A 21,694-nucleotide genomic window follows, 5' to 3' on the forward strand; every position below is an offset into this window, starting at 1 on the left:
TCTTTCATCTCACAAATTACTATCAAACAACTTGGCACTGGGCTCTAATTTGAAACATATTCTATTTAGCAGGCAATACGAAACAATGCTTAAATTATTTTCCACAAATATTTAAAACACACAAAGGCATGACACTAAAAATCCATCTGAATTTGTGGATGGATGCAGAACATGCTGGACTTCCTATATATATTTATTTCTCAAATCAGATTTTATAAATACCTTTGTATCACAATCTTTCTTTGCCCTTTCTATAAAATGCTTTTATGATGACAACTTTATTGGTGCTGAAATTATTCCTTTCCTGACTTTCAGATCACAATAACCTTGTTTGCCTTTTGAGTATTACCTACTATTATTTTTTCTCCCTAACATAATGATATGCATTATTTCCCTTTCTTTTTTATAGTTTTTTTTTTTTTCTATAGCGATGTCTCCTTCAGAGAAAGAGACACAATAATTAAAAGGATGGGATATCTCTTGATGTTTCAAGTCTGTGATGTGTGAAATACTCAGAATTATTAAAGGGAAACTTTGGTACGTTTGTAATGTCTTTGAAAATATAGACAAAAATCTTCATCTAGGTCTTTTTTTCACTTCCAGATGACATTTATGCAGGCTTTCTAAAATTGCCTTATTTCTAATGTATTCCCCCAGGATTCTTTAACTTTTCAGTTTGCCCCATGCATTGCTGTGGTGATTAATCTGGCACGGTCCATCAGTAAAGCTCAGGCATGTCTTGTAGTGCAGCCAGTAAAGGTTACAACTGGGAGACAACACAGATGCTAAAAATCGTATCATGTTAGCAGCTTTGCAAGTTCTTTGAGGTAATTGTATTTCTTGAATGCATGACACAACCAGCTGGGCAGGGATGGCACATTTTGCAATCCGGGCTGCCTTTGGAAGGTCACTGTGGCATGGTCTCTTCAAGTGTTAAGAGTCAGATCCCTGGCCTGCATAAATCCCTGCAAGCAGAGCTGGGGTGGCTGATGCTAAATCTGTCCCAGGAATTCAAGGTGAGTATGTATATTGGCAAATGATATGTGTGTAGCACGTGAATTTACAAGGCCTGATAAAATCACATGGACCAGAGATGCTCTTGAATTGAAATGAATAACTGGGAATCACTTTCTCCTTTTTCCCAATTTGGATGAAAAAACAACTCTTTCCTGTAAGGAGCTCTTTGCTGCTTACAACACAAAAGTGCTGACAGTGAATAGAGGGAGAGTAGATAGTAACAGTCAGTGAATACACAGTCTTGACAGTGAATTGACATGTAGATTAACATGCCACAGGCAGAGTCACTCAGGACAGGGGGAGAGCATCCAGCAAAGCACCAAGGGTCTCTCCATAATTGAGTCTCACCTTTTGCATGGGGACATTGAGTAACTGCCATGACGTTATTCTGGACTCGCGCAACAGGGAAACAGCAACTTGACAGCAGAAGACTCCGTGCTCAGTGAGCATGGTCAGCCATTCAGATCTCTTTGGTGATTCCCATTTATTCCTGGACTTCCCAGCAGATCTCATTCCCCTGCAGGACCTGCTGAGACCAGCCCCCAGCATTGCAGCTTGCTGATCCTTCCCACTGTTCTCACTGGCTGTGGCAAAATCACTCCTGCTTGCTTAGTCTGGCCAGTGGAAGGACATGTCTGGGCTCCTTGTGCAGTAGCAAGTATGGGACTCACACAACTCAGCCCCATCCCAGAGGGAGAGGTTGTGAGCTGCAGGGACCATGACTTTTGGGACCTTTGGCTCATGTTAGTTGATATAAAAGGTCTCTGTGTGTTGGGGTAACTCCATGGATACCACCAGCAATGCATCAATGAAGCTACTCATTCTTCCAATGTGCTTGTTTTTTTCTTTCTGACCCATGCTTTGGCACCATTATATTGGAAGGCAATAGCAAGTTTTATGGCTTAGTGTTTCAATTTTCTACCCTTATGGTCACAGCTGAAAATTGACAAGATAAGCTCTAAAGACTTAAAAGGCATTTGGCAGGCAAAAATTAACCCATGTGTTGTTTTTAGAAAAAAATCTCACAAGTCATTTTGTGGCAGAACTCTGGGCTCACATTACAGCTCTGGGAGCTGATTGAATTGCTATTCTGACCAGTGCCCATCTCTGTATTTAATGTGACTGGTTGAAATCACAAAACAGAAACCGAGTAGAGATGATGCCCGGACCTTTGCAAATTGATGTGTATGTGTTGCTAGGATAGCTCGAGCACTTCTAAAATATTAGACATTGCTTATGTTTGACAATTAAGCTGGAAAGCACTTCCTGGGCCATTATCTGCCAAGCTTCTGGGCTCACATAAACTGATTTTCTGTAGCTACATCTGTTAGCAGTTCTGGCATCTCTTCCCTGCTTCTACCATATCTCCTTCAATCACATCTTCAAGGGACCCGTGCAGTGCTTAAAAAGGAAAAGTGACTTGGTCACATCTCAGATTTTGGGCCTCTTCATGCTCAATTAATTAGCAGATAGGGAAGCTGTTTGCACCACCCTGGTCACTCCCTTTGCCAGTGATGGGTCAGTCTTCTCCAGTATGTCCTTTCCAAGTGTACAAGTTGAAAGCGTAGAAAGGAATGATGCAACTCCCCAAACACAGGTACCTAGTGCCATTTGAGGTGTCTTGGGGTAACCAGCACATCCCCATATGGTTGGTGGATAGGACATAGGATTTGTCAACCCCTTTTCTCCTGGAGCAGCAGTTGAACATGTACCAGAGAAGGCCCCTAGAAATCTATGTTTAGGACACCGAGTCCTGCCCAAAGGTACATATCGGATCTCATGTTGTAGGAGACCATGCTCATCCCCATGAATCCAGGAAAACTCTTGAAGCCAAAGAACTTTCTCCGTAGCAGTAAGCAAAGCCTTGGACCTGCTTGAGACCCAGAGCCTTAGTTTGGTTTGAACAGCCATCACCAGCTTGGGCCAAACACACAGTGTTTCACTTACCTTGTCTTACAGAGAATTCAGTCCCATAGGCAGGTAGAGGACTCATTCTGAGGAAGTTAATGGACTTGCCCTGGCAAAGGTTAAGATGAAGCTTGCATTGTCAGTTCCAGGGGTGCATGATGGGGAGGAAGGGTGCTGACAGAGGGTCCTCCCCATGGCAAGCTTCCTGACAATACACTGCTAAGGGCCCCAGCCTCAACCGTTGCTCTTGTTCTGATATACAGAGCCAAACTCCAGCTAGACATGTCACTGTGGTTTCTGGATGGCATGGGAATTGCACTACCGCAGCACAGTGCAAAATTAAGATGGCTACACAAAGAGTCCTTTTGTGGCTGGAAAATCAAAGGGGGAGTCTCCCAAAAGTTACACAAAAAGAAAAGAGACACAATGAAGGGAGAGCACATGCGTGCAAAAATACACAGAAAGACAGGCTACGGATTAAAAGAGATATTAATGGGAACTTGAACAGTTTTTTAAATTCGATAAAATCAGAAGGAAGACAAAGGAGCATGCAGGTTTGTTAGTTAATGAAAAATAAGAGCTAAAAATATCTGGTGTGGCAAGAAGTGCTTTGTTTCCTTCAGCCTTCTCAGTGAAAGGTAAACTGTGACCTCCACTTTATTACGTTTAAACAAAAAAGTAGGACTGCGGACCAAAAATAGGAAAAGGCCTGATTAAAGAATATTTAGAGAAGTAAAGACATCCTGAGGAACAGCTGAAGTTCTCCCTCCTGCACTTAGCAGTCAGGTGAGGATATCCCTAGACCTTTAGGGGTTATCTCTGAGAATTCCCTGTACTTGAGGAATTGAGGAGGGCAAGCAGAGTAATTCATCTTTCAGGAGAGAAAGAAGAACCCAGGAAATTGGAATAATCTAATACCCAGAAAGACAGAAGAGAAAATTATTAAACAATCTCTTTGTAGTCATCTAGGGAATAATAAGCTGATAAAAAGAGCCAGCATAGATTATTCAAGAACTGACTCTCTCAAATCATTTCTAATTTCATTCCTTGTCAGAGTAACTAGCCAAGTGGATAAAGAGGAGGCAGCAGATGTGATATATCTTGAATTTATTCAGGGTATGACATTGTCTTGCTTTACATTCTCTTAAGCAAAGAGGGAAATACGGCCCAGTGGGTGCACTCATAAAACTTGTGGATGACTCTGTGTTGAGAATAGTACCAAGAGCTTTGGAGGACAGGATTAGCAGAGGCTGAATTAGTTGGAGAAATGGTAGAAAATCAATGTAGATAGCTTCAGTAAAGATAAGTGCAAAGGAATTCACGCAGAAATGGATGATTTCTTCCTGGGTATCTGCCACCACCAGATGAGAAGTTTTGCTGTAGCAGTTCTTTAGAAAATGTTTTCCCTTTGTCAAAGTGAATTATTGTGCACTTTCTTTCCATAAAGGGTCACTGGAAAAGCACAAAACTTCCAGGCTTCGTTTCTCCAGAAAAAGCTGAAATTCTCCACACAGGTCTGCTCCTCTCCTCAATTGTTCCAGCCCCTAACTAACCACCAATTCTTAATCCAGCTGGTGTTTTCAAACCTTTGGGTCTGTCATTTTTCAGCCAAATAAATAGTCTTCATGGAAAAAAGCATTACTAACAAAAACAAGATTTTCTGTGGCAGAGGAAAGGATGTTGGCTTGGGACAAATCTTGCACAGTAATCAGTTAATTAGCTATGGCTCTCTTCAGTGCTAAGAGTCCCCACTTCTGGGTGAAAAGTGGAGGAAAGGGCATTGCTGTGGAGTTAAGTGCTTCATTTTTATATTGCTGTAGATATTACCTTTCCCCTGTTCATTTTGGAAGGATGCAGCTGTATGTATTGCTGAAAGAAAGGATGTTGTGAAAAATAAATACATCAGCCAATAACAAATTGCTTGGATTGAGTAGTATATGCCAAAGACTTTTAATACCAAAAGGACTGAGCTGCTAACAAAGCTATATAAATGCTTATTAAAATATGCTACAAGAACTTAGGACATCTACTAAAAAAAATCTGTGAAAACTAAATCCTGTAGCAGGTAATTTGCCTGGAAGATAATTAACTATAAAGTGATTTCTACAGCATTTGGGTTAGCGCTGTATAAAGAGGACAAACCAGCAGCTGAAAAGAAAAGAATATGTGTCTCTAATTTATTGACATCCTGGGGAAATGCCAGAAGAATACAAAGCTAAGGCGAGCCTGTATTTATCTGTGTGTAGAGCTGTAGGTATGGGATACATAGACATGCCTGTGCTTTCAAAGCTGTTCCCAACGTGCCTACCATGAAGAAGTGAAAACAGCAGAGGGAGATTAGAGAAAAAAACTGTCACAAGACCTGTAGGAACAGACACATTTCAGCAATATGAAAGTTCAACTGAAAACGCCCCAGCACAGATACTCTCAGCACATGCTAGATTTGGTTATCAATAATTGAAATATTCCTCCTAATCTGCTTGTCCTGTTGCAACAACAAGAGCTACCACAGGACCAAGTGAACCTGACATCAGGAACAGAAGACAGTAATCACAGACACATCTGAAGACAAGGCGATGGACCGAGCTCTGTAACTGCGATGCTCCTCTGGTCCATGCACCTGAATCTGGGGTTTGCTCCATGCAGACCCAGCTGCCTGTTTGGGAATATGCCACATATGACACAGGCAGATATCATAAAGTATCTCTCTCATGCAAAATTTACACTGACCATCCTTTTTCCTCACTTTTAATATATGTGACATAATTCACACAGAAATACATGACTGCTATTTACAAACATAGAAGACAACAAATAGACTTCATTGGAAAATTATACTTTTTGAGGAAATATTTAGATGGAAACCTCCATGTTTTTTCACTACAAGTTGAGCAGAGCAGAAAGGAGGGAGGAGAAGGAGTATTGGAGGAAAAAAATAACATGAAAATGCCTTGTTTGGTGTTCGATACACACTTCCCTGGACATAAAAAAAAATCCAAAAACACAAATAAGAAAGCATAATTAAGTCAAAAGCCATTTTCCACTAAAAATACAAACTAATTCTTCAAACAAGTACCAATGCCTTGACTAAGGAGTTTTCCTGTGAACTCTGCAGGGTTCATTTCAATGTTAATCAATGCAGACATAATTTTTGGTCACTGGACTATCACCTGTTCTTAGCTTTTCTTTGTGGGGAAGGTAAAAGCTGTGAAAATTGTTAGTGCAGCAATCTAAACAATCCTTGCAATAAAAGGCAGAGTCATTCTGTGCTAACCACTTACTTACAAACGCTTACTCAGAAAAGCATGATAATCAAGTTGTGTTTCAAGACAACATGTCTAGATATAACACCTGGGAGCACATTTATATGTTTCCAAGAAACATGCATCCTGGAGGTCAGGTTAAGTGCACAGGCTCTGCCTGTGATTTCTAGTATAAATTAAAAATTTGCTTTTGTTTTTTTTTCCTTGAGGGCCTTTGCAAAGTTAATCAGGCCCAAACTCATTTTCCCTGACTTCTTGACAGTATTGCCTCAGTAATACAATATATGGGCATTGGCAAATGCCTTGAACTGTTCATATGTCACTTTTAATATATCAATAAATCATTTGCCTGTAATCACCAATCTAAGATGCATTCAACAGAAGCTGATTGATGTAGATGAGATGCTGGGTCTACAGCTGTCCTCTTGCTAGTTTAGGACTATTTCAGAAGGCAGGGTAACTCTATTGAGATTCAGGACGTATGGGAGATTTATCTATCTACTTTTAAGTGACACCAAAAGCAGGGGTATGTTCTGTGACAAGCATGTGTGAACAAAACTGTATGTTGCTTCCCTACCCTGTTGGCTCCTAGGATGGACCTCATGTACCTTGGGCATGAGTCTCCACTCTTTCCCACTGGTGTTGCTCAAAGGGGCTGTTTGTACTCCACTACCTGAGGAAGCCTTATCATTCAGGAAGAAAATGGTCCTGTGTAACTTTCTCCATCTGACTGTACCATGCCTGGCTGGAGTTGTCTCACCCAGAGTCCCTTTGCAGATCATGGAGAGAGGCAGACACCTCTGGAGGGTGATTCACTCCACTTTCCTTAGCTGTGTCTCCCAGCATGGAGCAAATCACTCTAGGGAGGTGCTGATGTACCACCACAGCTGTAAAGAGGACAAGCCGTTTTTAGCTGGACACCTTCTGTGTTAGGTGGCTCTGGCAAAGCAGGATGACTTCTTTCTTCAGGGACTCTGCCCAAAGCATGGCTAGTTGTGCCTAGAGATGGGCTCCCCAAATGGAGGAAGAAAAGCACAACATCATATGTTTAGTGCAGTTGCTTCCTCTGGATCTTGAGGTCCCTTGACTTTCCCAGGCAGAAGGTCCACTGTGCAGCCCAAGCTACATAGCCACTTGCTCCCGGGCTTCCAGCTTGGTGCCCATATCATCACACTCTACAACCTGGGGTCCTGGGGCCCAATGCCCCAGGCAGGAGTGTCCCTGGGTCTTCTGCTGCTTTCCCATAGCAGGACACAGCAGTAACAACTTTTAGGTCTTTAATCTCAATGCATGCATCATCACAGACATGTCTCCTTGGAGGCTTGCTCCAAAATAAGTCAGATGATAACAACTTGATCCCTTGCAAAATTATGGCTGAGTTAGGTGATCATTTCCCCCCTTCACTTGACTGCATTCATTGCTGCTTGGTACCTATGCAGGTTGCCTTCTCATTTGTCAGTTTTGCAATTTCTTTGTCAAAATCTTCCTCCACCACTTCAAGGTCAAAAGTTTCCTTGTATCATGGCAGCTTTTTGGGTCCAATAAAAGATGAATTGTTCATCAGAAAGATGTCCGAATTACTGAAGCATAATTAACCCTTATGGTTTCCAGTAGAAAGCCAAGTCTAACCAGCCCCAGATTAAATTCATTCGCTCTATAAATCCTAGTTATGCTAACATTTGATGTTATAAATGTGTGCAGTCTGACAGATGTATTTTTATTAGGCTTTGTGCAATCTCCATTTGCATGGTAATGAAACCTTCCAAAGGCATTCAGCAGGTGAGATGGGAGATGAACTCCTTCCATCAGCACCGCTGCTTGCATCTCATGATCAGTGGTATTTGTCAGAAACAGAAAAAGCTTATTAAGCTGACACCAGCTGTGGTATCACTTACATCCTTACCATTAAAGTATAGGACTCGTCCAAGTGAGCCAAGCCTAAGCACAGAGCTAGGACCTGCCACCACCAGTGACAGGACAAGGTGCTGCTGAACCTGCTCATGGTTTAACCAGCCCAAAGAGATTTTATGATGTACTAATTTATACACCTGTTGCCATAATATTGGAGAACTTTGCCATCCTCAGTGCTTTTATGTCCCAGCATGCTGTTTTCTGTAGGTGGCTCTAGGCCTTAATTTCTGTAAAATAAGAATTACGCCAGTGGCATGTATCAAGGTTAAACTCTTTGTAGCAGGGCCTCTAGCTGCATGGGCAGCACCTAGCATCATTGTGAAGGGGATTGTTTGTAAGACAAAGACTGAAACTAAACTTCTACATTAACCTCCACCTTCCAGGTGTGGTACTTCTTTTTTTTTTTTTTTTTTTTAAAAAAAAAAAAAGCAACACAGACATCTCATTAAGTCTCTCTATTTCAAACCTAAATTGGCTCCTCAGTTGATTTGTGGCTAATTGATGCAATCAGGGACACAGCTGAGGCACATTAAATGCTTAGCAATTGTAATGCAATAATTTCTGACAGTACTTCAGTAAGGGTGGCAAGAGTAAATCCTGCTTCCTGGGAAAGGTCTTGCATTCAGGGGGAGCCTGTCATTCCCATTGTGAGAGCTCCTGTCAGGCTGCATTAAAAATAAAGCCAGGTTCAAGTTGCTAATAGCTACAGTTATCCATCTGTCTGCAGTCAGAGGCTGGGGAGTGCCATTTCCCTTTCTGGCTAGGTGCAAGGATGGACATGGGGGACCCCCTCATACCTCCTTGAGTCAGTGTCACTTCCAAACTCTGCCTCCAAATTTCTTCCCAGCCTTGCCTGTAGCGGATGCTCCAGCACACATCTCCTGGTGCAGGACTCGGTATCAGCTGCTCCCTCTTGGCACAAGCACGTATATCTGTTGTGTGTAATTATGACACTTGTGTCCCTGGTAGCACTACCCACTGGCAAAACAACATGGTGCTTCCCATTATGGGACTAGATATTCCAGTTATTTGTGGTTCTTCCCCATGATTTATAACCTGTGTAAACTTTGCATGGCTAGCCGCTTTCTTCAGAAAGTTGCCTTGCAGAAGCCTTCAGTCAAAATTGTTTAATTGCTTTTGATAACAAGAAGGTGAAACATTTTTTTTTTTTAAAGGCTCCTACTTCTTCCCTTAGGGATTCACCCCTGTCCCCAGTGCTTTGGAGGAGAGACTCAACGTTTGGCCGGCCCAGCCTTCATGTCAGGACCAGCAGCAACTACTTCCCTATGAAAAGCCACCTGCATTTGTCAGGAAGTCCACAGTGGGAAAACAGCCTGCCAGTTGTACAGCCAGGGGCAATTTAGATTAGATGTAGTGCTTAGGGGCATGGTTTAGTGGTGGACTTGGCAGTGCTAGGTTAATGGTTGGACTTGATGATCTTAAAGGTCTTTTCCAACCTAAATGGTTCTGTGATTCTATGATTCTCATTTAGGGCTGGAATTAAATCCAGGGGAGAGCAGATCTCCGCTGGGCACATTTTGTGCCGTTACTTCAGGCAGCTCACATGGATTTCTGCATGGAGGAAAGCCATCGAGTCCCATCAGGTTGGGCTTTCCTCAGCTGCAGATGCTGAGGAGGAAAGCAGGGAGCTGGTCTCACTCCCACTGAGCTCCTGGGTTGGCTGGAGGAGGCAGAATGGGATTGCCAGGTCAAGAGGCAGTCACACCATCACTAGGAACGGTACCCTGATGCCACACACACAGATGGGATGTGGGCATTCCTTCTGAGAATACCCCATTGGAAATGTTCTTTTTTTCCAGTTAGTATTTTTATTTTAAACATGTAGCCACAACACAAATAATGACATTCTGGGTATTTTTATGCCGGATTGTGTGTAACCCTCCTCGTTCAGTGTTTTGGGATGGTTCCTGCATCACCAAGGGAGTTATTTTCGTGGTAAGCTGGTTCATAACATATCCAAAAATACAGGAGTGACATTTACCTTGGGTAAAATGTTTCATAATTTCTGATTCTAGCTTGTTTTTTCAGCATCCGAAGCAAACAAACTTAAAAGCAGGTCATAACAGTAATGAGAAGAATGCACAGGAGACCAGAAATAATAACGTGCCTATTTAACCGAGCTCTGGTGGTCTCTAACCCCACTTTCCTAATGAGACGGGGTTTGCACAGTGCACAGCACCGTTCATCTGCCTGTCTACCTTCTCATGACTAATACTGAAACTGCTGCCTAATTTAAAGCTCATCAGACATAATTTGAGCTCCGGAAGATAATTAAATTCTTCCAAGTTGTGTGAAAGTCACTGGCTGGATAGAGAAATGCAAATTGAGCGCATCCTCTGAGGGGAAATTGCCAGGAAGAGCTCAGCAGTTATCGTGATTGCAGGCAGGTCCGTGGGCGCAAGGGTTCCTGATGGCAAGCAGTACATGTGGAGTGTAGGTCCAGCCTCTTGTCAGCAGAGGAGGTTATTGCTGAGGTTATTGCTGAGGTTATTGCTGAGGTTATTGCCTCAGTGATGCTCAGGCTGGTGGGAAACCAGGCTTTGTTTCTTGCACTGCTGCATAGGATGGGGAGGAGATACACTGGTCCTGGCCAAGGGGCTCTGCCAGGCTGGTGATACTTCCCTGGGCACTGCTCCAGCCCCCAGCTGTTTTCAGCTGGGATATCCTAGGCACAATTCTTCTTGTGCGTTCAGTAACTCTCCGTGTAACCCCCTTCCAGTCCTCCCTTACACACACGTAAACTTTCTCTATCATCATATTTCTAGGCCTAACAGTCCTAGCCTGCTCATCCATGGTTTGCTCACACAGAAACCATGACAGACCCCGACCATCCCCATTGGCATTTGTTGAAGTGTCTCCTAATAGAGCCTCCCAAGATGAGCAGAGAGGAGCTGAACACCACATCCAAGGTGTAGGCTAACAGTAACCCCCACCCACAGCCATAACAATGATGTTCTCCAATACCTTCTTCAACCCTTCTCTAATGATTTCTAACACCAGATTTGTTTTTCTGACACAGGTGGCATTTATCCAGGCATCCACTAATGCTTCTGTTGTCACAGCTTTCCTGCCACAGGTGCTGTTCACTGAATATGGTGTTTCTTGCTTCTGAGATGGTTCAGAAGACCATGTCCCAGCTGCTCACTTCACAGTGTGTGGTGGTTCAGCTGGGCTCGCATCTCCCATGCATTCTCACTATTTCATTACATTATCTTGTGAGTTAAATAAAGATGTAACGTTGTGCTGAAATCCCTTTCCCCAGACAGTGATTGAATTTTGCTGATGTCATAAAAGGATTTGTTCCTCTGTTGTTTTCTGTAACATCAAGTAATTCCCATTAAATAGTAAGTAATTGATTTACTGTGTTTGTCTGGGGCTTTTTTTCTTAAGTAATTGATTTATTTAGTCATTGCAATTACAGTAAATCAGTTAACTAAAAATAATGCCAAATAATTAATTTACTTGGTATTTAAATATTAGAAATTGCCATGAATGACTGCAAATTACTTGCAGACAAGGCAAATTTTCTTATCACTTGCAGGAAATGGGATGATTAATTTTCAAATGTTTTCTATATGCACTGTTTTTGGTGGTTTGCCACTGCTCTTCCACCTGCTGAGCAATCCACAGGAAAATCCAGTTACTGAGTCCCCCGGTGCTCCATTTCCAACCTCTTCTCAGCTGCACGAGGCAGAGGTATGTCCCCAAAAGTATAAAGAGGTGTAAAAAAACCCTAATGACCGTTAATATAGGAGTCTAAATACCTTCATCTCTTATCTGAGGATTCTCTGATGTCTAATAAGGCTTAGCGTCACATTTCAGTTGTTTCACCGACGACTACTCCTGCAATGCCTCCCCTACGTGGCCATCTCTTTGAGGGTACATGGGCATCTCTTTGAGGGGGGAAAACTCTGTTTGAACCCATAACCTTTGAGATCTCTCCCCTACTGTTAAATCTGGTGGAAACTAGCTAAAAGAGTAAAAAAAGTGATAGAGAGAAGAGTAAGGGAGACAGATACCACCAAGAAAATCCACAATATCCTTGCTTCTATAGGAAACCATGTGAGTAAATAGATTTCATTTGTTTCATTTACTAAGATGCTGAATTATCTCTAGGCTGGGGAGGATGGGATTAATGGTGTATGCTTCTCTGAAAGCGCTTCATTCCTAGCAACCTATCCTTAATTGCCACACCTGCACAGCCAAGATAAAAATTCCTGCACTCGGCTGTCATGAAGCAAGCCTCAGCTGCCACAGCACAGGAAGAAGAGTGGCACACGATCAGACCTTGGGGTCCCCACTGTGGGCTTCTTCAAAGTCCAAAGACACAAGGGATGCTGCCCTGGCCCAGGACACAGAGGCTCTTGAAAGAAAACATACTAGTTCCTACAATGTGATCAGTGCAAACTCCATCATGCTCCCCATGATATGCACTTGCTTGCTACAAGCTGGCTCAGCTTCCCAGCTTCCTTGGTCCCTGCACCTAGAAAAACAAGAACAAATCCCCCAAAATAGTCTGATTCCAGGGAATATCTCTCACCAGGTGAACAGGACCAGAGTTATGCACAGCTGGGGGGATCTCCTTGCGCCCCAAGGGAACCCAGACCACCTCCAGTCTCTGCTGCAATGGAGGCACTTTCCTCTGGAAACTCAGTGCTTAGGATGGTAAAAATGTAGTCTAGACAGATTCGAAAGGGCAAAACAGTGGGCTGTCTGGGGAGTTCTCCTTCTGTCCTTTCAGTTCTTTTTTTGTTTATTTTGAAACGTTATTAAAATATCCTTCAACAAGATCAGCAAATGTAATCTCACACAGAGGCTTGCTCTTCCCAAGAGAAACAATGATGCCAGAGAAATAAAAATAATAATTAAAAAAAAAAAAAAAGAGTCTTCAGACACCCTTCAATGCCTTCATTTGAATTCAACATGCTCCTGTGTGGAGCTGCTCACTTGGAAAGGTGGAGAACAAAGTCTCCCCATTCATACTGCTTATCTCACATGGTCTCCTTGTCATGGCCGCCGTGGGAACAAAGCAAGTGCAGAGCGGGAAGGGCTTGTGAGAGTCCCAGCTAAGATTTACAAGCCCCTGCAGGCCCAGCCCTAAAAAGCACTCAGGAATTTGCTCAACTATAAAGCACGTGTTGTAACACTCCCTGAGAGGAGATGGTACAGCCAAAGTTGAACATGCACACAGGGATTATAATCCAAAGCAGGAGTCCACATTTGAAAAAATCCCCCAGCTGTTCCTCTCGCCAAGCTTTGGGTCACATTGCAGAGTGGCTTTGGAGCCTGCAAGACAGATGTCTTTCATACAAAACTGGACAGGAAGACGTGTTCCAGGAATGCAGCTCATGGTGATACAGGGGACCTCATTCTCTCAAGGACTTGAGGTCCTCAGTGCCAACCACTTCACACGACAGAACCAAAATCTTGTTTGTATCTCATGTTCTTCTTTTGTTTTTTTCATCTTTTTTTTCTTTTTTTTCATCAAGTCAGTGGTCAAACATGAAAACAGAGGTTCAGAGATGTGAGAAAACTCCATCCTTGGAAATATTCAAAACTTGACCAGGTACAGCCATAAGCAACCTGCTCCTCCTGGCCTTGCTTTGAGCAGGGGGAGAAGACCAGAGTCCTCCGAGGTCCCTTCCAGTCTAAATTATTCAGTGCTTCGCTTGCTTGTATTACATATTAAATCCATTCTGTCTGAAAAGCCTCAGTAGTCAGCGTGTCTTAATGATGCCTCTCAAAACTTCATATCACACACAAGACCTTCAGGATTTCCCCCTCTTCATTTCATCCTTGGTGTGCTTATGTGGATGTTGGAAATCCAGACTCATTACTTCAGCACATTTAATTAACTCTAATTGCACCATTCTCATATTCTCACTCGTCTCACTCGCCCCATAAATTGGTTTAATGCCTTCACTGGAAAGATGCTCAAGGCAGGACAGTGTGTGTGCATGAAAAAATACTAGTAGGAACCCTACCTGGATCTCTTGTTATTCCCCACCTTCTCCCCAGCCGTTAAGAGCTAGGGGGAACCTGTTTTCTCTGTCTTCATAAAAGTTTAAAAAAAGAAAGGAAAGAGTGACCTCACAGTCATCCCAAAAGTGCCTCTGATCCAGTACCATCTCTGACACTGGGAATACAGATGACTCAGGAAAAGTATAAAAATAGGACAAACATGCAGCAATACTTCCCACAAACCTCTCCTGGCCTCCAGAGCCTGAAGCGTCTTGTGCTCGACCACCCTCAGAGGATTTTCCTTCCCTTCATTCACCCAACACCATTTCACACCCACGTGTACTGCATTTTATCCAGGACACTACCAGCCCCCAAAGCCCCACCCCAGAAGTTTTGCTCTTAGGCCCAGCCTCAGATTAGAGGGGGATTTCCAGAGCAACGCACATAACCAAGGGCCTTAACATCACTTGCATTGCTGGCAATGCCTACCCCAAAATTAAGAAGAGTATTCAGACTCCCGCCTAACCAGAAGAGTCTTAATATTTCCAACAAATACCAAAATGTTTCGCTAAGTTCAGTGAAACACTGAAGCAGTGGGGAACAGGCGTTTTGTTTTGCACAATCATTTTTCTCATTTCTTATAAACAAGGGCAGGGACTGCCCGAGGAAAGATGTTTGGAATGAATGTTTCATTTCAAAATACCAAGTGGAATATTTTCTTCTTATCTTAGTTGTTTTGCTTCTGATGTGATTAACTTGGCAGAACCAAGAGGAGTTTACCAAGTGTGGTGGCATTGATGAATTTACTTTTCACCCTAGGGGAAAAAAGTTCCAGCTGCAAAATTGTGGCAGAGCTTCACTCCAGGAAGCCCCGCTGGCTTCTGTTGCCTTCGCTTTCTGCCCAGTTCCCCTGTCTCCCTCTACTTCGTTTATAATCCGCAGGACACTCCTCCAAAAGCTTCCCAGACCATCTTCCATCTGTCTTCTCACCAGGTGGTCATAAGTCAGCCACTTCTTTACTTTCTCCTCGGTGTTCCCTGCTCTGGTGGGTCTCTCCTTCTCCACCATGCTTTCCTTGTTCCTCTGTTCCTCCTTGGCTTGCCTTCAAGTCATTTTCCCTTCATCATCATCCAGTTTTCAGCCCTGCAAGAGTGAAGAAAAAGAAATACAAGGTGAAAAAAAATTCAATGATGAACTGTACAATCATAAATATATTTGCCAGGCCAGACCAGGAATAAGTCGTTAATGAAAATGAGGGGTAAAATTGTAACAAATGCAGGATACGTTTTGCTTTTTTTTTTTTTTTTTTTTTTGCAGTAGAAAGTCTCCCTAGCTTGGAGCTAAGAATAATCATTTCATTATTTCTGAAAAGACCTGGCAGGAGTCCAGGCCCAGAATTTGATAAATTGTTGAGGACTGAGGCAGGCATAAAAGAGTTTTTTCTATCTCAATGAGATTTTATGTTCTACTCAAAATCAGCAGATCCTCTGCTAGAGTTAATTGGTGTCAAAGAACTGTTTTCTTCTGGAGCATCTCAGAGAGACACCAGCAGAGAAACTGCCTTGCACTGTTTTCACATTCTGCTTCCTTCCCCTCACTTCCCAAGCAGGGGAAAAAAAAAATCTTAATTATGAATACAGATGAGAAGCCTGGAGTTTACCACTCCTGAATAGTTGTAGGGACCCAAGTGAGAAGAAATTGTTATGAAGGTCCAAATTTGTAGGGCATTTAGGCACATGCTTAAATGAAGCCTGTGCTTGTTTAAGAATTCCCTTTCCTGAATTGAGCCTGAAGTGTTCCCATCACTCTAGCTGATGAGCCCAGAGAGGGCACAAGAAACAGTGATTTTAAACACTTCCCTGTAATGCCCACCTTGCTCAGAGGTGTCTGGTGGGTGAAATGTTTTTCACAAAGCAGACAAAATGCCTGTTTTTTGCAGACTGGCTTATTACTATGGCAACCAGTACACTTCCTCCCCTCTCTCCCCCTGCAGCACTGGTTTAAGAGGTCAGGGAGAAATTTCAGCTGAGTGCGCATATCACTTTCCCCACAACTGTAGTGGCCATGCAGGCAATCCTGAAAGTGAAGTTAAATGGAAGTCCAATTAATCAACATGCCCCACAAAGCCAAATATCTGGACAGCTTTGTTAATGAAGCATCCACTGTGCTGTCTAATAACTAGGGAATGAGGAGGGACTAGAAGAGTATTTTTCAACTCTGTATGATGATGGCAAACAGCTGGACTTTGACACAAAGCCAGAGCCCAGTATGTACAGCGCACAGAAAGAGGGGAAGTTTTGCAACAGCACCTTTTCAATTTGGGGAAAAGCAGAGAGTTTGAAAGCAAGAGACTGAGCTTGGAGAAAGTCGTGTTTGCCAGGCTGTGCAGGAGTTTAACTTGCTGTTCAAGAGAACATAAGCTTCTGAGGAAAATTACTTGCTTTCATAGCTGCAAAAACACAAATTGATTTGTTTTTAAGAGAGAAAAGCGTTCTCTTCCTCATTTCCAGTTACTGCCTAACAATTGCCAGGCAAAGCAAACAGAAGGCAGAGAAATAGCTTCACTTCAGACAATCACAGCTACAGCAGCATTTCACTTTTGCAAAGGATGTTGCAGCCTTAAACGGCTCATTTTCCTGCAAAAGCAGCCACAAAGGAACCCTTTCTCACCCTGGGGCTTTGCTTGCCCTTTCATCATGTTTGCAGAGGGTTGATGTTCGTACGTCCCTCAGCGCTGGCAGCTTCTGCACTTGGAGAAACACAGCAGCCTGGATGCCCGCTTGTTTTCTAAGGTTTGCTACTCAGACCCAGCCATGGTGACTTTGAATAAGAGAAGATTTCACTGCTGGGGAGGTTGTTTGTGGTTCCCAGTGCATATGATTGAATTTCTCTTCCCTCTACCCACAATTAAACCTGATTTGTTTAATCCAATTTTTACAATTAATTTTGCTTGAGTGCAATAAGTGTCAATAAACTTCCTAGTTTTCTGGACAGGTGTGGGGGAGACAGCTTGATAAAGACCCTATGAAATGGGGACTGGGTGTTTTGCTGCTAATTCAGGGGTTGAATAAGCTCAGTAAAAATTCCAGGCTGGTAAATATGAACTGATCCTTTAGCATGTGCTGTCTGTATCAAGATGCTGCAGGCATCACTTGGGTCACGTTTGTGCAGTGTCTGGCATATGTAAGAGCTGTCCTTCGGGGCAAGACCAGTGGTCCAGCCAGCCTGGTACTGTCTCCGGCACTGAAAACAGGAGACCATGCATGTCTGGCCTTCCTGTGATCCATTGCCAGTACTTTCCCAGCCTGTGCCTGGGGATGCTTGAAGAAAGAGTCTTGCCTGTTCCCTTCAGCACCTATTAACGGACCTGTTGTCCATCCCTTTTTGAACCTGTTGGTACAACAAATTTCAATGTTTGCTACCTGCTGTGTAAAAAAAGTATTCTCTTTTATTAGTTTTAAGCTGATCTCCTGTTAGTTTTCCCCTCTCGCCTGTCCAGTTCTTGTATTGCGAGATTTATTGGGCAATAGTCCCCCTCTCAGTTTATGCATTACTTTTATATTATCTCCTCTGAACTGATCCCTCCTGCAGTCTGGCTCCAGTTCTAACCACCTGTAAAGCTAGTGCTGACACTAATAAAGCCACCATCCTGAGAAAGCAAAGCCCTTGTGCACCTCCTGTCTGTTCATTTATGGAGTCCAGCTGGATCTCAGTGCTTAAACATAGACTTCATGTATCCAGCATGAGCGAGGTCCATATGAGAAAGCACTTTTTTTTGCAACTCTTAATTTTCTCAGAAAATATCTGGGATCATCTCCACAGTAAACTGTAGCTTTCTTTCTCGAGTCTGGCTGTACATTTCCCTAAAGTGGTGCCAGTGTAAGGCACTTCTGCAAGGAGAACTGTTGACATGGTGAAGCAGGTTTTTTTCTTCCCATTGTGCTGGACCTAGTCCAGCCAGTCGCACACCTTCAGCAGAGTGGATAGGAGCTGCAGGGCTTTTCAATGAAAAAGCAGAGATTTCTGGCATTAGTCAGAAAGAGATGCTACGGACTTCCATTCTCTGTCATCAGGACTTCTGAAACAGTGGCCGTGACAGGAGATGCACTTCAGAGAGACAGACTGTTTGCAACACATTTTGATACTGCTGAGCGTGTGATGGGAGTGGGAGTGGGAACGTACCTTGTGCCTCTCCCTGGGAAGCGGTCTCCCTCCTTCAGCAGCGCCCTGCATCCCACAGACCAGCTGCTCCCAGGTCTCTTTGCCCTGCTTGCTGCCAGCACTGGCTGTGGAGGCACAATAAGCTCCTAAGTTGGGTGAGAAGAGAAGAGAGAAGAAAGGTGAATGAAATTTCAGGCATGTTTACATCCAAGAGGGGCAAGGAGGTAACTCCAGACTTGAGCCCAGCAACATCTCACTGACGTGCCTGGAAACCAGACTGTGAAAAAGCAGAGCAAGAAAGAGGGTTTCTTCTTCATAGCATGATGGCAGAGCTGCAGAGTGATTCCTTGACCTGTAGAGGATGGACCTGCCCAAAGCCTGGTCTCCACAATCAGCTGCATGAAGGCAAGGAGATGCCAGCTCTAGGCAGATGCTGTCAGCATGACTACACCAGCAGGCAGGGTGCAGAGCAGAGAACTGAGACAAAACCTAGCCTGGAAACACAGGCAGGGTGGCTTGGACTTTCCTGCTCTGGTCTGGTTGCTAATCAGCCATGTTAGCCTATCTCTGCACTCATGCCTGGCTAACACACGTTGGCCCTCAGCAGGGCTTGCCAGCTTGTGATAAAACAGCCAGGCTGTTCCTCCACCTGGTAGGCTCTGTCTGCACCATGTCCCTCCAAGCTGTTGCCACAACTTATGATAGGCATTGGACTTCAGAAAGTACTAGGCCGTGGTTGCACAAAGTCATTAAGTCAGTTTTTAAGTTCAAGCTCACTGCAACCAGAGGACAAGTTCGATCCTCTACATGCTCACCCTGCTTCATCCAACTTCATCAAAAATTGGGAAGGGGTAACTTTGGCAAGCTTTGCACTGGATCAGTCTGTCTCCTCCTGGAGCACATACATGCCTCTTGCCCTCACTACACGCTCTGACTGCTTCAGCAGAAATGCAATCCTCTGTGCCTAACCAGTCTGCATTGGGTTGGCATTCCCAGGTGACTGGGCATTGTCTAGTTATTACAATCCAGCAGTAATGAGTGAGGAAACACTGTGCAAACCCTGGGAGCTCTGCTTTTCAAATGCTGTAGTGTCACTGATTCAGTTGCAGTATTTTATCACTTTCCTGGGGCTTGCAGGCTCCTCAGAAAGAGGCAGCAGGGAACAATTTGTTTGTTTGCTAATTCCCCCCAGACATCCCAGATGAGGACTGTGCTTTTGCAAAAGAGAGAGACGAATTCAAATCGGATGTGAAGAGCTGTGATTTTAGTTGTGCTGGACCACATCCACATCTGGCAGGTGTCAGCATGTCAGAATCGGTGGGACAATCCTAATTTCTATCCATCTGTCCATATGGCTCATCACGCTTGAAATACCGCATAGAAATAGAGCAAAATCAAAATTTTTATGCTTAACAGCTGCATGCTCTGATGATTTCAGAGAAGGGAGGGAGGGGTGAAGCAGTAGTCACTCTGCTTGTTTGTGTGGCTATCTACATCTCCACCACCTCCCTCTGACCTGCCAACCCATCAGCTTAAGGCCTCAAGGCACAAAGGTTGGGATGTCAAGTTGGGCATCACACAGTTTCCCCATGCTCCTGGTGTGCCGATCAAAGCTATCACAAGCACGGCATATACACCTTCGGACAGTGACACAGAAAATGGTTACAGCCCAGTCCCTGTATATCATTAGGATCAAAGAGACCCTAATGATAGGGTCACCTCATCATCTCACACCCCAATGACTGCAAGCTGGTTTGTCTCGGGTCAGTTCAGCGGAAAAGTGAAACCCCACCTGCAGTCTGGATCAATCCTGACAGGGGCAAAGGGAGACTGGGTGCCAGCTGGGAATATGAGGTGTAAAATCACTGATAAATGGGCAAGAAAGGTGGGGAAGGAAGCGGAAGGTCTCAGCTCTGAAAAATAAGAGAGCAGGAAATAATTTCAGCCATGCTCTTTGTCCTCAAAATATGAGCTGTCTCACAGAAAATAGTGTTTGATTAGCAAACAAAAGCTGCAGCATGGAAAATTTAATCTCCTGAGAGGCCCCAAACCTGACACTTGTTAAAATGCACCCTGACTTTGTGCAGGGTGCCCTGCAACTGATCGGTCAGAGTCTGGCTATCAGAAGTCTCACTGATGGCTACAACATGGTAGGTGAATATGCCAGGTAGAAACGACTGAGACACTTCCAGACAATAAAGCAGCTACTGTGGTGCTTAGGATCTCCATTAATCTGATTAATCAGAGGAAAATTGACTGCTGGCCATTGCTATCTTGTGTGCATAATGCAAATTCCCAACATGCTGCAATTCGCTCAGAATCATTCTGGTCAGGTATTAGGACTACTATTAAAAAACCTTAAGGGTCACATCTGTATATGCACCTTCCTTGGCCGCTCTTATAAAATTTTTAGCTGTTATTAAGAAAAAAAAAAAAAAAAAGTAGTCAATGCAAACCAATTGACGGAACTTCTATCTCTGAAAAGCAAAACAGAGCATTCCTAGGGATCACACTATGTTTCCTTGTTCATTATGTATTTGTTCATGGGTTTTAGATCTTGGGTAACACATAGAGGAGAAAGAGGCAGATGATGCTGATTACTGTTTGCTTTACTTCCCTCTTTGCAGTCTCTGCTTTGCCAAGACCCATGCAAAGAGCACGACAGTCGTTCTTACAGCCCTGCCTCTCATGCACTCACGGAGCAGCACCGCTGCTCCAGGCTGCTGCAGCTGCCAGCAGTCCTGAGAGGGGGGAAAGGCTGTAACCACCCCAGGGCTTCCTCCAGGGCACCTGAAGAGGAGGAGAGCGGCAGGAGTTTCCTACTGCATGTGCAGCAACTCCCGTGGCAATTCCCATGTGCAGCAATTCCCTGGGCACAGTAATTTGCCATGTGCCCATGACATTTCCTTCTCCCAAGATCTAAGAGAGAAATATATGGAGGTGAAAGAGCAGTGGTCGTCTTTCAGGGTCTGCAAGGAACCTGTAGAAGTGGCTGTGTATCCATAAGCATGCATGAAGTCAAAGTGTGCATGAAACTAAAAAGCATCCCATTTCAAGTGGATAATTTGTTCTCCTTGGTGTAGTTTTGTTCTCCTTGGTGTAATTAACCATTCAACCTCCTTGCAAGATATTACTGACTCCAGAAGGGAGAACAGAACTCAAATAAGGGAGCAGTTGTTCCTACAAAAACAGGGTTATGAGCACCAAAGGGGATTGTCTCCATGCCTGGTTTCCTCTGGATGTGTGCTTTTTGTTGGAAGACAGTTCTCATTCAGGACTGGACACTCATGCCCTCTCAGGTGAGTGCTCTTGTCTAAAAAGGACTGAGTACCCACTTACAGATAAGATTCCCAACAGTGGAATGGATGCTCCCTATGTTATATATATTTTTTAAAAACCTGATCTGTCCGTGGCTCATCTTACTGCAACAGTGAAGAGACAACCCCTTGCTG

At 43.8% G+C, this 21,694-nt stretch overlaps 1 protein-coding gene across 1 annotated transcript in view; it reads right to left on the bottom strand.

Moving 5' to 3' along the window:
• Nucleotides 1-11,661: 11,661 nt before the first annotated feature.
• The window catches only part of CST3 (cystatin C), a 57,255-nt gene continuing 47,222 nt past the window's right edge, over nucleotides 11,662-21,694 (bottom strand). The window contains exons 3-4 of the mRNA XM_082307138.1: nucleotides 18,264-18,388; nucleotides 11,662-15,224 (exon numbers count right to left, since the gene is read on the bottom strand). Of these exons, the coding sequence (XP_082163264.1) occupies nucleotides 15,191-15,224; nucleotides 18,264-18,388 (159 nt within the window). The 3' untranslated portion in view covers nucleotides 11,662-15,190. The remainder of the gene's footprint in view (nucleotides 15,225-18,263; nucleotides 18,389-21,694) is intronic.

The sequence above is a fragment of the Platalea leucorodia genome (genome assembly GCF_965183815.1).
Source record: "Platalea leucorodia genome assembly, chromosome: 3".
Taxonomy (NCBI): Eukaryota; Metazoa; Chordata; class Aves; order Pelecaniformes; family Threskiornithidae; genus Platalea; species Platalea leucorodia.